Below are 15,509 nucleotides of genomic sequence, written 5' to 3'. Positions count from 1 at the left end.
TTCTTCGAAAGATATTCCTAAACCCCCTCTGGCATTGGTTTTTCATTTGTTGAATATGGATGATGAATATCAAGTCTTGCAAGGTCGATTTTGGTTTTCGCCATGTATGTTTTATGCTTTTGCTGTGTTATTGTTTTGATAAAAAATGCATTAAAATAAAACCCTTGAATAGATCCACACTAAGTTTGTGTTTTTGGCACGCTTTATGTCGCTGCCTTTCAAGTTCTTCACAGAAGAGGCAGGGGAGCAAGGATGCCAACTAGCCGTATTTATCGAAGCAAGGCTAGTCGATTGATCATTCGACACCAGCACAAGCCTTCTCTTTATGTCCTACCTCTGCACACTTAGGGCAGTCTTCTGGACAACGAGGGTAACCTGAGATATCTTCAGGTTAGTTGGGACTCGAACGGTCTTCGGAGGTCGACGGACCTAGAAGGGTCTCCGGATACGAAAGGATTGGCAGCTACTAGCAGGTCCCCAAATGGTCTTCAATTGAGGTCCCAAGTGTTCAGCTCCAAGAAAGCTAGGCTTGTCTTCGGGAGGTGCTAGGAACTCCTTAGGATGCACTCGATAGGGTTTTCAAGGTCTACAACACATGAAGGGTTAGAAAGCATGCATGGATCTCTCCTATATGGGCCTTCCAATACCTAAGTCAGATGTCATATTCATAGGGAAGGAGGTGTGCAAATGAGATGTAAGGTATGTCTCAGTTTCTTCAGAAGGGTGAAGACTCTTTAGAAGGGTTTGACTGGTGGATTTGGGGTATTGGATCTTTCTTAGTTCTAGATCTTTGGGGGTGGGATCCAGATCTCGAAGGTATGGGACTAGAGCCTATTTATAGTAGGTGAAAGACTAGGACACGTGGCATGCATGGAAGGCACATGGCAAGACCTTTTAGGCAAAAGGCATGAGCTTTTGGGTCCCCTAAGTTAGGATCAAAGGACTGGAAGATACTATTCAAGGTGTAGAAGCCTCGAAGATGTGGATGTAGGTTTGTGGGGGCCTTCAACCGAGGTACCCCCGAAGGGTTTTTAAGGGCCCTTCAGAGGAGGTTTTCTCAAAAGGTCTTCAGGGGGTCTTGGGGATTGTCAGCCCTCCCGATATTTGTGAAAGGTGTTTTCTTCCTTTGGCCTATGGTTTCTTTGAAAGGTTGTATTACAACACAAATCACTTGATTAGATTCTATAGACTAAGAAATTTGTGAAAGGTGTTTTCTTCCTTTGGCCTATGGTTTCTTTGAAAGGTTGTATTACAACACAAATCACTTGATTAGATTCTATAGACTAAGAAAGACAAATTCATAATTTTCTTTTTAATGTCACTAAGGACACATCGGACATGTTTGGCATATCATTTGTGCATCCACAATTGCCGGTAACCTAGAACATGCAAGTTTTGATACCAATTGGTCCGATCTCCTAGCAAATACCTTATTCATACACATCTTACATTGAATCATTATACTATGTATTTAATTAATGTAAGTATATAATATATTAATATAAAAATATTATATATAATATTTTTTTAAATGTCTAAATGATAGTTTATAATAATAATAATAATAAGGAAAAATATGAAAGTAGGGAAATTGTGGGCCGAACACAGTGAAATAATGCATTGAGTGGCGGTGTCCCACAAAAGTAGTCAAACATAGATCCCTTCAAACCCAAAACCCAACTTCCTGATGGATGGATGGGACAGCAAAAAAGCAAAATTAAGAAGCTGAAGAACATGACCATAACAATAACAAAGGCCATTTGACACACAAGATGAATGAATGAATGATTTGGGCGGTCGTAGGCTTGGCTTTGGCTTTTAGCAGTCAAAGGTGAGAGCATTAGACCATTAGACTCACTTACTTACTTGGCTCCTTTTGCTTGGGATCCCCTAAATCTGGGATCTGGGGGGCCTTTTATTAGATCTAAATCTACCCTTCTTCCCCCCACAAAGGACAGTCACGTTTCCTTGAAAATCCCCAAAGCCCGGTAAGTAGCCAATGGAATCCAAATCATAATTTCTTACCCAAATTGCCCGAAACTTGGGGGGGTGGGTATTGATTGCCATTCTGCCTTACTAATTATGCACTTTCCTTTGTTTTTCTTTTTAGTTGTCTGCCATTGCCTCTTTCATCCTGCAAAGTTTGTCTGTGTCCTTAAAAGATCGTCAGTTTTTAAACTTTACAGAAAAATAGGAATACATTTCAAACTTAACTAGTTTTTAATAATGTTTTCATTATTTCATAATTAATTTTTAATATCTTATATTTAATTTAAACATTCCTTTCAAACTCTGACTGAATAACTTTTTCACCATGGGGAAAAGTCAATGAAACGATCAAATTTGGATACACACTCAAATTTCATCAATTCATGTGGAAAAGAATTGGATTTATAAAAATAAGAGAACAGTTTTGATATGTATATAGATCCTAGACTTAGAGAAAGACCCTCTGGGGAGAAAGACTTGAGTATAAGGATTCACCCAATTAGCAAGCAAGCTCGCTAAGATTAAGCCTAAAAGCTCAAAAACATAAAAATAAGATAAAGGAAATCATGCCAAAAAAAAGGGTCATGAGAGACCCTCTTGGCCAAGAGATCCCTAGGATACTCCCTCGATAGCCTCTTTTGCTAAGAAAGAACAAGAAGTCAGAGAGACTCTCTCAGGTGGTCTCTCATGAGGTGTTCTTAGGTCAAAAATGCAAACAGAAATCTTTGAAATCCTATACAAAAATTGTGTAATGAATAAAGATAAATTCTAGTTGATTTTAAAATATTAAGAATAATTGTTACAAATCTCCTGATTTAACTCGATGATAAATATGTGAACCCTTATTCTTTAAACATAAATCACCTCTACCATAAAAAAGTTCTATCATCCCTTCTAACAATAAAAATTTAACTTAAATATTAGAGTGTTTACGCAAAAAATATCTCATATTGGTTTTAATTTTGCAAAATTCTCAAGGCTTAGAAGACAAATTTCCAAATAAATAAGTTTATTATATTTGAACAAGAAGTTTATAATAAAAAGTATCAACATATTTCTACTGATGATTGCTGCTATTATATATTATTTAATTGTTCTACAATGAGTCACAGAATTAAAATACAAAATCATATTTATCTCAATGCGTGTGATATAAAATAAATAAAATTAAATTTTAATATAAAATTGGCGGGACACACTTTAATATAAAAAAATAAAGAACTTATTGTCCAACCATCACAAAACACATTATCATCTTAAATAAATCCAACTCAATAATGTTCATCCTCCACGATCATGTGTATGCTTTCAAGGGCTTTTGTGAAACTTTTTGAGTAAAGACTATATAACAAGTTCTTGAAGTGTAAAATCAGATCACATGTTAAAAACATGTCAAATCCAATCTTATTACAAATATTATTATTTTTAATTTTATCTATTGTAATATCCTAATCTCATTTACGATAATGTTGATATTTGAATATTTGATTGTCCAATGGTCCAAAGCACATGGCAAATGGTGTGTTATGGTTGTCTAATTATATCATATACATTTTAGCTTTAAGGAATCTTAAGATGGCATAAAAAGTTGATGGCACTCGTCCACTTTTATCTATTTTGACTTGATTATGTTAACATCCTCAATCATCTCTCCTTTCCCAACAATTAATCCAAGACATTTCTACTTACATTTTCACCCAAAAACAAACAACCCCCCCCCCAAAATACAAATTTATTGAGGAACAATATGTAATGTCAGAGATCTAAGGTTCAGCAATTGATGCAGTATCAATTTTGGAGACAAGAAACCCTAGTTTCTCTTCCCCCATGCCCCTGATGGTGGAGAAGAGAAGAGCCAACTGTTGAGACCACCCAAACCTAACAAAGGACAGATTATACATACAGTGCATGCATACACATTAAGTGATACAGAGAGGCAAGCAGGCAGAACCAATGTACCTTATTTTCTGTTTCATTAGTAAAGCCTAACCAACCTGCCAGAGGCAGTGTGGGGCAATTCTAGGTACCCTCTTATTAATTTCTTCCTAAATCTCAACTGAAGCCCAACCACCCCTTCCAATGGGGGGTCCATTACCATCGCCACAGCGCCACCGCCATCTGCTGGTGGCAGCCACCGTCCGTATAATTCTACAGGGCCGTAAAAGCTCAGCCCTTGCACTTGCCAGAATTAGCATATATCAGCAACCAGTCATCAGTTGTTGAAATGCCAATAAAGTTTCATCAAACTCAATTCCAGAATTCAAATATTTCGAAAATGCTGCAAAACTAAAATCTTGTAGGAGTTTATAAATGGCTTGTTTGTGACAGGAATTCAATGTCATGGTCTGTTGTTGCTTGTGACACGTTACTTCTGGTACAAACATGATAGTGTCACCTTGGTATCTAATCACACTAATTTATAATGATGTAATATACTAACAAGACATCTATAGAAGCGTTGTGAGATGCAAGCTGCCACAGTAGAACCCTTGGCAGCAACTATTTTGTCGCAATGTAGCTGGTATAAACAACCTTTGACATTGGAATAGTTCAGAAAGCTAGTCTGTATTCTACACGGACATATCAGTGAAGTAAGCAGTTACGGCCTTCAGCTTGCCATTTAAGAAGTTCTTCTCCACCTGTGACCATGTGGACTAAAATTAAAGTGTACTCGAGACAAACAAGAAAGCTTCAAGAACCCATATTTGTAGTAATACATGGAACAGAAAAACTGAACCTTTGCTCAAGACAGGCCATGGACAGATTGGGGTCACAAAAGAATAATGGGCGGGGATAAATTACTGTCCAATTTGGCATTAGAAAAGAAAGAAGAAATAAACTTGCCAAAATAAATGGGTATTATCAGCCCAAATAGAAATGCTAAAGAATACAGGAAGTTCAGTGCTACAAGGGCTCCAGTGCACAAAGCTCCCTGGTTGGCAAGAGTCAGGGAAGGGTCATTTTTGCACTCAAACTTACCCTTGCTTTGGGAAAAGGCTATTTCCAAAACTCAAGCTCATGACCTTTCACAATTTATGAATAACACAACTACGTATTGAGTGGCAAGGCAATAAATTTTGATCATTTTAATGTTTATTGGACGTTCATGGTTAAAAAAAAAAGATACAACCATACCAGAGTGATCATAGATGATAGATCTATCACTACAATATTTGTCAAAGGAACATGGGACAATTATTTATTTCCAGTGATCACTTGTTTGGTAAGATGAACTTATAATACCTTCTAATTCTAATAATAACAATAATAAAAATAGCAATCCATTTGCGCAAGATATGCAAACCACCTAGAAAAATTAGGTAACTTAGGATCATATTTCTCATATGAAACTGATAATACTGAGATCATTCATTGCATCTGTTGAAGTGAAAACAACATTATTTATTCTGTTCTTACTCTTTTTTTCAGGGTGCCTTTTTTTTTTTTTGGATTGGGAAGGCTAATAAAAAGTTAGGTGTTGCTTTAGGGAAAGAAAATGGCAATACCTCTAGTGACCATGGAGGATTGGCAGATAGAGATAACTCTGCCAGTTGGTTGAAGTCAACATTTCTCGGAAGGAACATCACCACTCTGGAAGCAATTCTCCGAGCAACATTAAAGAGAACATACCTGGCATAAGCAAATAAGAATAGAGTTCAGGGGATATTTTTACTACAGGAAAAATTATGAGGAGAAAATCTGTTAGTTCAGAAACCAGACCCGTCATGCGGCTTGAGCATGGTCTTGATGTCATATGTTTTTTCTTTAGCATAATCAGGACCCCCCCAGGGAGGTGACAAGAAGACCGTGTTTGCCTGCAGTGTAGAAAACTTTAAAGTTTTAAAACTTAAGAAACTGAGAATATTGATTAGAGTGAAAAGTCAATAAATTCTGTAACTGAAATGCATGATAAAAACATTCTGAAAGAATGCTTTTATTCTATCACTAGTTCAGGCAAGGATGACTAGAGAGTAGTAGAAAGTGAGATCAGAGCAGTCTGGAGCAAGAATAGAGAGAGAATGAGGAGCAGAGTTTTAGCAAGGGCAATGAACATGTGTGGTGAAGGCCGGGAAGACCACCATTTACAGAGGTAGTGACACTAAAGAGGCCTCAGCAATCCACATAAGTCCACTCCTAAGTATTCCTCCACTTGGAATATAAACCACTAGCTTTGAGGTGCTAACGAACCTTTACTCCAAGTGTTTTATCATGGGAAAAAAACAAGAAAGAAAGACAAACTCAAGCAGTCTCACCTAAAACCACTTCTCAGAAAAAGACAACATTCTCTAAAACAATTAAAGATTGTTCACTGACGCTCTAGTACAGAGAATTGAAAAGCAGAAGTAAACTTTTTTACATATCTAGAGCTCACAAACAATAGAATAAGCCAGTTAAGATTGCAAGAACTGAATGACGTATGTTCTAGGGAAGAGATCTTAAGGATTGTGACTCTCATAGAAATCAGAAGTATTGAGTGTCTTCAGACTCATGAATTGGAAATGAAACAAAGACTGTCACATTAACTGCCTTGGATCTTAGAGATTATAAAATTTACTGAAGATATCTAACTTTCCTGATAAAGTATGTGTCAACTCAATCATTTGGGGGAAAATATCTTTAAATCCTGAATAACTTAAAAGACACATCAACTCATTCTAAAATGTAAAACATGATATATAAAAAGATAGACTGATCATTGAGTGCTTTATTGTGATTTAGAGAGGAATCAAATTAATGAGCCATGTGAAACTTTGGGAGAGTGTTGAGCAAGATTAAGGAAAGAAACCAAGGTGTCCACAAACCAATTAAAATTCATGCTAGGCAGGTCAACAATGGAAATTATATACTTAAAGAGTCGCATGATGGAAAGTTCTAAAGATAAACAAAATGGTTTACATGTATGATGACTTATGATAAAGTGCATAGAGAAGTGTTATAAAGGGTCATAGAGAAAAAAGGAGTCCGAAAATTCCTTATATACAAGTTATTAAAGGCATGTATCATGGAGAAAAAACCCGTGTCAAAATATGGAGAGGAAACACTGAGGTTATTTCAATTAGAATTGGATTGCATCAAGGATTTGCATTAAACCCTCATCTCTTTACCCTAGTAATAGACGAACTCATTAAACACATCCAAGTGGAAAAGCCTTGGTGTCTGCTACTGTAGATGACATTGTATTGGTAAATGAAACAAACGAGAAAGTGAATACTAAACTCAAGATATAGACAAAGATTTTAAGTTGAACAGATTGCACGCCAGAATATGAATTTAGTAAAGATTTAAATGCCGATGATGTTGCGGTGAGACTTGAAGATAAGGTCATCCCAAGAAATTATCAATTTAGATATCTTGGATCATCCCCCAAGAGATTGAAAGATTAATAAAAAGATGTTACCCATGGAACTAAAGGCAAGATGCTAAAAATGAAGAAGTGCCTGCCATCTGGCATTTTATGTGAGAGTACAATTTCATTACAGCTACAAGGAAAATGTTGTACAATAGCTATAAGACCAACTTTGTTTTATGGCACGAAATATTGAGCAATAAAGCACTAATATGTGCAAAATATGAGCATAATGAAGATGAGGATGTTATCGTATGATGGATGTACAACCATACCAAAAAAAAAAGAAAAAGAATAGAATTAAAAATGAGGTTATTCATAATAAGGTCAAAGTGACTCATATTGAAAATAAGATGTCCGAGACATGATTAAGATGGTTACTCGTGAGAAGAAAATTGATAAGAGGAGACTAGATGAAAGGGAAGAAGTCTTTAGCAAAAGAGATAAATGAAAACAAAAAAAATATTGGTGCCATAAATAAATATGGACGCTATGAAATTGGTGAAAAAAACAAAAAAGGAAAAAAGGAAAAGAAAAAATATTAGTGTAAAAATCTTAGATAGGATATGACTTATTATAAGGAGTTTATAAAAGATATATCCATAGATAAAGATGATTAGCGAGCTAGAATTCATGTAATCGATAAGACCTAATGGATTAAGGCTTAGTACATACTTTTTGTTTCTTTTAAGTTATGAGAGTATAATGTTTAACTTTGATGAAGTAAAAGTAACTTCAGTTAAGATTTTCCAGAGGCCAGAAGGGCTTGTCTAAATTCATTAATGATATGTCAGCCACATAGCTCATTTACCAACAAAAACAACATAGCTGTACATCAGATTAATACATTAGAAACGGAAATAGATAACTAATTGGCAACTCATTTAGGGGACTTCAATTAGAGAAAGCATAAAATTTCAAATTTCAAATTTCAAACAAAGGAAAATAAGTCAAATAGTTCATATAAGTGCTCATAAATACAACCTTTGAACAACCCATGCAATTTTCCCCTAATTACAGACGTTCAATATGTGAATTATACCAGATAATTGGTTTGGTGGAGCAAGAACATGCATGGTGATGGAGATTGAGCAAATTAAGGGTTGCAGAGCTGCAGCAGCCTGATGAGATACATTACAAAACAACAAAAAAGTGGATAGGGAAGGCACTAGCATGAACATTGCAAAGGATCAAGCAAATATTAACAGGAAGATTCTTCCGCCAGGTTATGGACAGATCCTATTCTGATAATATCAGAACTGCACTTAAGGATCCCAATTAGTTACTGGATACAGTGACAAGTTCCTGCATCTCTCAGAAAGGTGCAATTTATTGGAGACTGCAGAAAAACAAATGTCAAAGTATAATAATGGCTTGAACTTTGCAATCAAAGATGGAATGCCACTCACTTTGATATGCACAGCTGATGTAGCACAAAACATCAAATTGAAGGTTGAGATATTGCTTTCACAATCATCTGCAGCCAACAGACAAGTCTCTACCCCATCAACACCTTCAGCCTCTCTCAGGGAGAAAAAATTTGTAAGGGAGACAACACCAGGAATTCAAAATATAAGCACGAGTGGTATGATTAAACAAGGAAAAAAGGTTCCAGCTACCACAACTTATGACCATCCATATGCCAATCCTACTGTTGAAAAGTGTTTCATGTGTGGAGAACCTGACCATTACTCCAATGAATGTGTACTCACCAACCTGTCACCTGATGGGAATGCATGGCCACTGCTCTGCTCACGTGGGGGTTGCAGGCATGGACAAGAGCCAAGACTTGGTCAAGGCTCTAAAAGGAAATTCTGCACGTTGGGGCCAACGGAGTTATTTTTGTTTCAGTTAATTATCTTTATTTCGGTTATTTAGTTCCTGTTTTTATGCATTGTAATTTTCCACTATTTCCACTCTCAATTTCTGTTCTATTTTGGTGGGAGTGGGTGTTTGTTATTTAAGTTGGGCAATTGTACTCCAGGAGGGACAAATAATCAAGAATTTCCTTTCTTCTCCAATTCTTTTCCCTCTTTCTATGCTTCTTAACTGATCTGGGCTGCTGGACACACCATCAACCTAGCAGATCATGACCATGAAGAAGAGGATGGTGCTGATGACAGACTCTATGAAATTGAAGGTGACAAGTTCTTAAAGGAGGGCGTTTGATTTGCATTGTTCAGAAATGTTCAACACTCCAAGAAAAGATCCATCAGCATGAACAAACATGCTTCATTCCAATGCAATGTCAATGACAAAATTTTGCAAACTAATTATTAACAGCAGGAATTTTGACAACATTGTGTCAAGGGCATTGATAAAGCAATTGAAGGTAACAATAGAAGCTTATCCGACACCATGCAATTTGTTAAGGTAAATGATTGTGTAAAGTTTCAATTTCTGTTGACAAATCTTACAAGGATGTGGCTGTTTACAAAGTGATTGATATGGATGCTTGCCATATTTTTCTCAGGCAACCGTGGCAGTATGATGCCTGATGCCGATGCAACTCATCTAGGAGGGAAGAATATTTACATCTCTTTGTGGAGAGGTTAGGGAAGAATATCTACATCTTTTTGTGGAGAGGATAAATGAACCGGCAAAAGGGAAGACGGGTACAGAACTTCTGAAGACAGAAAGTCTTTCTTGTCTGTTGCCAGTTTTCCACAAGAATTCATCATGTGTGAAAAAAACAAAAGAAGTTTGAGCTGTTATTATGACAGGAGAAGAAGTGCCATAGAGTAAAAGTCCCTAAAAAAATAAATAAATAAAACCATTGTTCGAAGAATTCAAAGGCAACTTTTGAAGAGCTTCCAGATTATTACCACCATTGAAGGATATTCAGCATTATATTGACTTGATTTCTTCAGCAACTCTACTGAGTCTACTACCTCTTATCCAAATGAGTCCAAAAGAGACCAAGATACAGAAAAAAAGTGGAAGAATTGAAAATGAGACTTTAAAAAAAGCATAAGTTCCTGTGCAGTTTCAACATTATTAACACTTAAGAAAGATGGAAATTGTCTTAAGTGCATAGATAGTTGCGCCATCAACAAAACCATTATCAAGTATCACTTTCCAATGCCTAATTGGAAGATATGTTAGATCCAACTATAGTTCATCCAGAAACAGCAGACAGAAGGAAGCAACCAATAGAACTTTAGTCAACTTAATTCATTATATTTATGGTGACAAACCAAGACAATGAAATTGCACACTTGCATGGGCAGAGTTTGCATAAAACAGTGCAGTTCATAGCTCAACTGGAGCATCACCATTTTCCATTATTTACAAGAAAGTCCTGAAGCATGCTCTAGATTTGGTTTGTTTATCAAAGATCAGTGATTCAGATGTGGCAACCAACAATATGGTAGATCAGATACAGTCCACCCAAGATGAAGTGAAGAAGAGACTAAAAGCCTCTGATGCAAACTAAAAGGCAATGGCACACAAATATAAAAGATAAGGTATTCAAGGAAGGGAATATGGTCATGATTTATTTAAAGAAAGAGAGATTTCTAGAGCACCTATAAGTTGAAGCCAAGCGAGTATGGCCCTTACAAAATGTTAAAGAAAACCAATGAAATAGCAAATGCGATAATTTACCAGATGATTGGGAAATCTCAAGGACTTCCAATAATGCTAACTTGTATAAGTATTATCCAGATAAAGGTCCTACATATCTTGATTTAAACTTGAGTGCAAGTTTTTCTCATGGATTAATGTCGAACGAGTGGAAGAAAATTTTATTAAAAAATTGACCAAGCTAAGGCTAAAAAGAAATAGTTTTCATGACCATAGAGACTAGTTTGGAGCCTCATTCCTCACAACATAGAGATGTAATCAAGGAGTGTGATATATGGTTGAGAATATCCCATAACACACAAGAAGCACATGCCAAGACTTGATTGAAATCCTAATCAAAAGTTAACATTACAAAGGCCTAAAATATCATCAAGAGTTGACTATTCAAAGTCGCATCAAACTCGTCTGTTATAATTTTTATCCCATATCACTTAGAGACAAGCTTGATAGGCTTAAAACTTTATATATATATATATATGTGTGTGTGTGTGTGCATGTGTACCTTCCCCTTAGCATTCAAATATTTCCTAACTTCACCAAAATTTCAATTATTATTTATTCTACTCTAGCATTCTATAGTTCTTTAAATCCTTGGCCTTCCAAGGCTCTTACCAAAGTGAATGTAGCTTTTTACTTCTCTTTAATAGAGTGTTTGCTTTTGTGCTATACTAAAATATGTAGCCAAAGACTTGAATACCTTCAATCTAGGAGCCAAAAGGAAAGAGTCCCCTCTTATGAACTCAATACGGTCACAAACCCCATATATGGCTGCATTATGCTGTGCATAATCAATCTTCTTTGGATCAATATCGATTGCAACAACATGTATGCTCCTGAAATGTCAAACAACAAAGAAATCAGGAATAGATATCAAAATTGGTAGAAGAAACTTCATAAGAACAAGCATAGCAGGCATCAAGACCAAGCCTTTTATCTTTATAAGCTAAGAGAAGAATGATTTTTATTTCACCATAATTGTAAAACATGACTCCTCTTTTCTTATAGAGGGAGGATACAACAAATTAGGAAATGATCAAACTAGAAAATAATTTACAAGATATACAAGATATTCTTATTCTAAACTAGAATCAATCAATCAAAGAGATTTGGACAATCAATCAAGAGATTGGAGCCAATCCCAACTGATCAAGGGATTTGTCTCCTTTCCATTTCTTCTACACTCCTCCTCAAGCCAGTTTGAAAATATCTTCCATGGCAAGTTTGCTCACTAGATTTTCAAATTATTTCTTATGTAACCCCTTTGTGAGGACATCAGCAACTTAATCAATCGTTGGAATGTAAGGCATACAAATTAACCCATTGTCAAGTTTCTCTTTGATAAAATGCTTATCCACATCTACATATTTTGTTTTGTTATGAAGGACCGAATTGTGAGCACTGGGGATCGCAGCTTTGTTGTCACAGTAAACCTTTGTCGGCAAGGAAATAGGAACCTTCAAATCCTCTAATAATCTTTTTATCCACATAACCTCACAAATCCCGTGGCTACTGAACAGAATTCGGGTTCAGCACTACTTTTAGCTACCACATTCTGTTTCTTGCTCCTCCAAGTGACAAGGTGCAATGGCCCAAAGTAGATCTTTTATATGTAATGATGCCTACCCAATCTGCGTTGGTATAGGCCTCTATGTGTAGGTGTCCTCGTTTTTTGAGGAGCAATCCGTTTCCAGGTGTTCCCTTTTAGGTACCTTAGGATTCTATAGGCAACTTCAAAATGCTTTGAATGTAGCGAATGCATAAATCAACTTACAACACTCACTGCGAAAGCTATATCAGATCGGGTGTGAGATAAATAGATGAGTCTACCCACAAGTCTTTGGTATTTCTCTCTATTTACCACATCTTTGGCTTCGACAAGTTGTAGCTTCAAATTGGGTTCTGTGGGAGTTTTGGCTATCTTGCATCCAAGCATTCTTATTTCATTAAGCAAATCCAAAACATACTTACGTTGATTGACGAAAATTCTCCATTTTAATCTTGCAAATTCCATCCCAAGGAAGTACTTTAGGGCCCGCAAATCCTTGATCTCAAATTCATGAGCTAGCTTTCTCTTAAGCTCTCCAATTTCTGCACTATCATCACCAGTCATTATTATATCGTCCACATATACAATCAAAATAGTCATTTTACCATCTCTAGAGTGCTTAAAGAACATTGTGTGGTCAACTTGACTCTGAACATAACCATAGCTCTTCACCGCCTTTCCAAACCTTTCAAACCACGTGCTTGATGACTGTTTCAAACCATACAACGATTTTTTCAATCTGCACACCTTGTTGGCACCAAGGTTCTTCTCAAATCTAGGTGGAAGATCCATGAACATTTCTTCCTCCAAATCTCCATTCAGAAAGGCATTTTTTTACATCTAGTTGGTGTAAAGGCCAATTGGAATTCACAGCTAGAGAAAGGAGTACTCGAATTGAATTTATCTTTGCAACTAGAGCAAAGGTCTCTTGATAGTCAATACCGTAAGTTTGGGTGAACCCCTTGGCAAAGTCTTGCCTTGTACCTCTCTATGCTCCCATCTGCCTTACATTTTACAAGGAATACCCATTTACAACCTATAGTTGTCTTGCCTTTCGATAGTTCCACAATCTCCCAAGTTTCATTATTTTCAAGAGCATTCATCTCCTCCTTTACTACTAACTTCCAATCTGGATCACCTAGGGCACCTTGAATAGTTCTTGGTACATGCAAATTAGAAATATTTGAAAAAAATCCCTTGTGGTTATTGGACAGTTTCTAGGATGATGGGTATTTGGCAATAGAATGTTTAATACAAGATCTTACTCCTTTTCTAGTGGCAATGGGGACATCAAGATTAGACAAATCAAATGAGGGAGAATTTGAAGGTGTAAGTTTAGAATTATTCTGAGTGAGAGAAGGATCATCATTCGAAGATGCCAACTATTCAATTACTAGAGGGACATTCGGATCAATAGCCTTTCTCTAACATTTTCTTCTGATATAAAACTGAAGCTCAGGTTTCAGATTGCTTTGAACCGTTTGTAGTAATTCTCCCTCTGATTTCGACTCCATTATGCTTGGCACCTATGAACTAGACACATCCTGTTCTTTATTATTTTGGGCACTAATTTCCTTGGATTGTCTATCAAGGTAGAGTGGAGTGTCAATCATATCAATCATGTTTGGAAGAGATTCAAAAATTTTCAAAAAATTTTCTTCTTCTACATTATTCTCCCCCTGAAGATGGGTTTTGGTGAAATAGGGTTGATTCTCCATGAAAGACACATCCATGCTTATGTGAGTTTTCTTTGTCAAAAGATTAAAGCACTTGTACCTTTTTTGTTTGGAGCATGACCAACAAAAACACATTTTTCAGCCGTTAGATCCAATTTGGATCGAAAAATTTGTAGAATATAAACAAAACAAGTGCATTAAAAAAATTTTAAAGGTTGCTCAGAGTACAACCAGCACATAGGAAAATGTTTTGTTTAGAGAATTCAAAGGTGTCTCAAAGTTTTAAGACCCAAGTTGGCATTTCTATTGATTAGATAGCAAGCAATTAAAACAGCATCTCCACAAAAGTATTTTGGAACATTCATAGAAAACATAATAGTCCTAGTGACCTCCAGTAAATGTCTATTTTTTTACTCAACTATGCCATTCTATTGGGGAGTTTCACGACATGTTGATTGATGTAAAATACCTTTTTCTTTCAAAAATTCCCCTAAACATTCATTGAAATACTTTGTTCCATTATCAAACCGAAGAATACAAATTTTTGTTTTAAATTGGGCTTCGATCATGTAAAAGAAATCTTTGAAAACTCTTACCACTTCGGATTTATTGTTAAGCAAGTAAACGCAACACAGTCTAGTATGATCATCGATAAAAATTACAAACCATCTTTTTCCAGATAAAGTGGTAACCTTTGAGGATCCTCAAACATCACTATGAATAAAATAAAATAGTTTTGAAGAACTGTAAGGTTTGGAAACAAATTTAGCACGATGATCTTTAGGCAAATGACAAGTTTCACATTGAAACATAGAACAATCCACTCCTTTAAACAATTTAGGAAACACGTGTCTTAAATAAGGAAAACTATGATGGCCTAACTGAAGATGCCATTGCATTATTGGATCAAAAACAGAAATTGAGCTCTTACCACTCAATCCATGAGCTTTTTTATTACCGAAGAAATCCCTATTAAAGTAGTAAACTGTGTTTATCTCTCTAGCACTGCCAATTGTCTTCCCCGAGTTCTGATCCTGAAATAGGCAATAAGAATCAAAGAAGGTAACATGGCAGTTAGAATCTTTCGAGAGTTTACAGACAGACAAGAGATTACAAGCAAGTTTATGAACATGAAGTACTGATTAAAGATCAATACTTTTATAGATTTTAATGAGACCTTTACCAACAATAGGAGAAAAACTGTCGTCTGCTATTCTTATTTTTTCACTAACTAAAAAGGAAAATATGAATCAAATAGATTGGACAAACTGGTCATATGATCGAATGCCTCTGAATCAATGATCCATGGAGCAAATTTTAAGAAACTTGACAGGGCTAAAGAAGTTCTACCTAAATGGGCCAAACT

General features: G+C 36.0%; 1 protein-coding gene across 4 annotated transcripts in view; it reads right to left on the bottom strand.

The window, feature by feature from the left end:
• Window positions 1–4,256: 4,256 nt before the first annotated feature.
• The window catches only part of LOC127807589 (uncharacterized), a 66,115-nt gene continuing 54,862 nt past the window's right edge, over window positions 4,257–15,509 (bottom strand). The window contains exons 8-11 of one of the 4 annotated variants that reach the window (XM_052345577.1): window positions 11,619–11,754; window positions 5,710–5,804; window positions 5,496–5,619; window positions 4,257–4,628 (exon numbers count right to left, since the gene is read on the bottom strand). In XM_052345577.1, the coding sequence (XP_052201537.1) occupies window positions 4,560–4,628; window positions 5,496–5,619; window positions 5,710–5,804; window positions 11,619–11,754 (424 nt within the window). In that variant the 3' untranslated portion in view covers window positions 4,257–4,559. Of the gene's footprint in view, window positions 4,629–5,495; window positions 5,620–5,709; window positions 5,805–8,745; window positions 8,814–11,618; window positions 11,755–12,990; window positions 13,010–15,074; window positions 15,178–15,509 lie in introns of those variants that run through there. The other 3 variants (XM_052345578.1, XR_008024742.1, XR_008024743.1) reach the window with 3 other exon arrangements.

This window comes from Diospyros lotus, chromosome 8 (genome assembly GCF_014633365.1).
Source record: "Diospyros lotus cultivar Yz01 chromosome 8, ASM1463336v1, whole genome shotgun sequence".
In the NCBI taxonomy this organism is placed as follows: domain Eukaryota; kingdom Viridiplantae; phylum Streptophyta; class Magnoliopsida; order Ericales; family Ebenaceae; genus Diospyros; species Diospyros lotus.
Note: the sequence above shows the minus strand (reverse complement) of the source record. Positions and strands in the feature narration are given on the sequence as shown.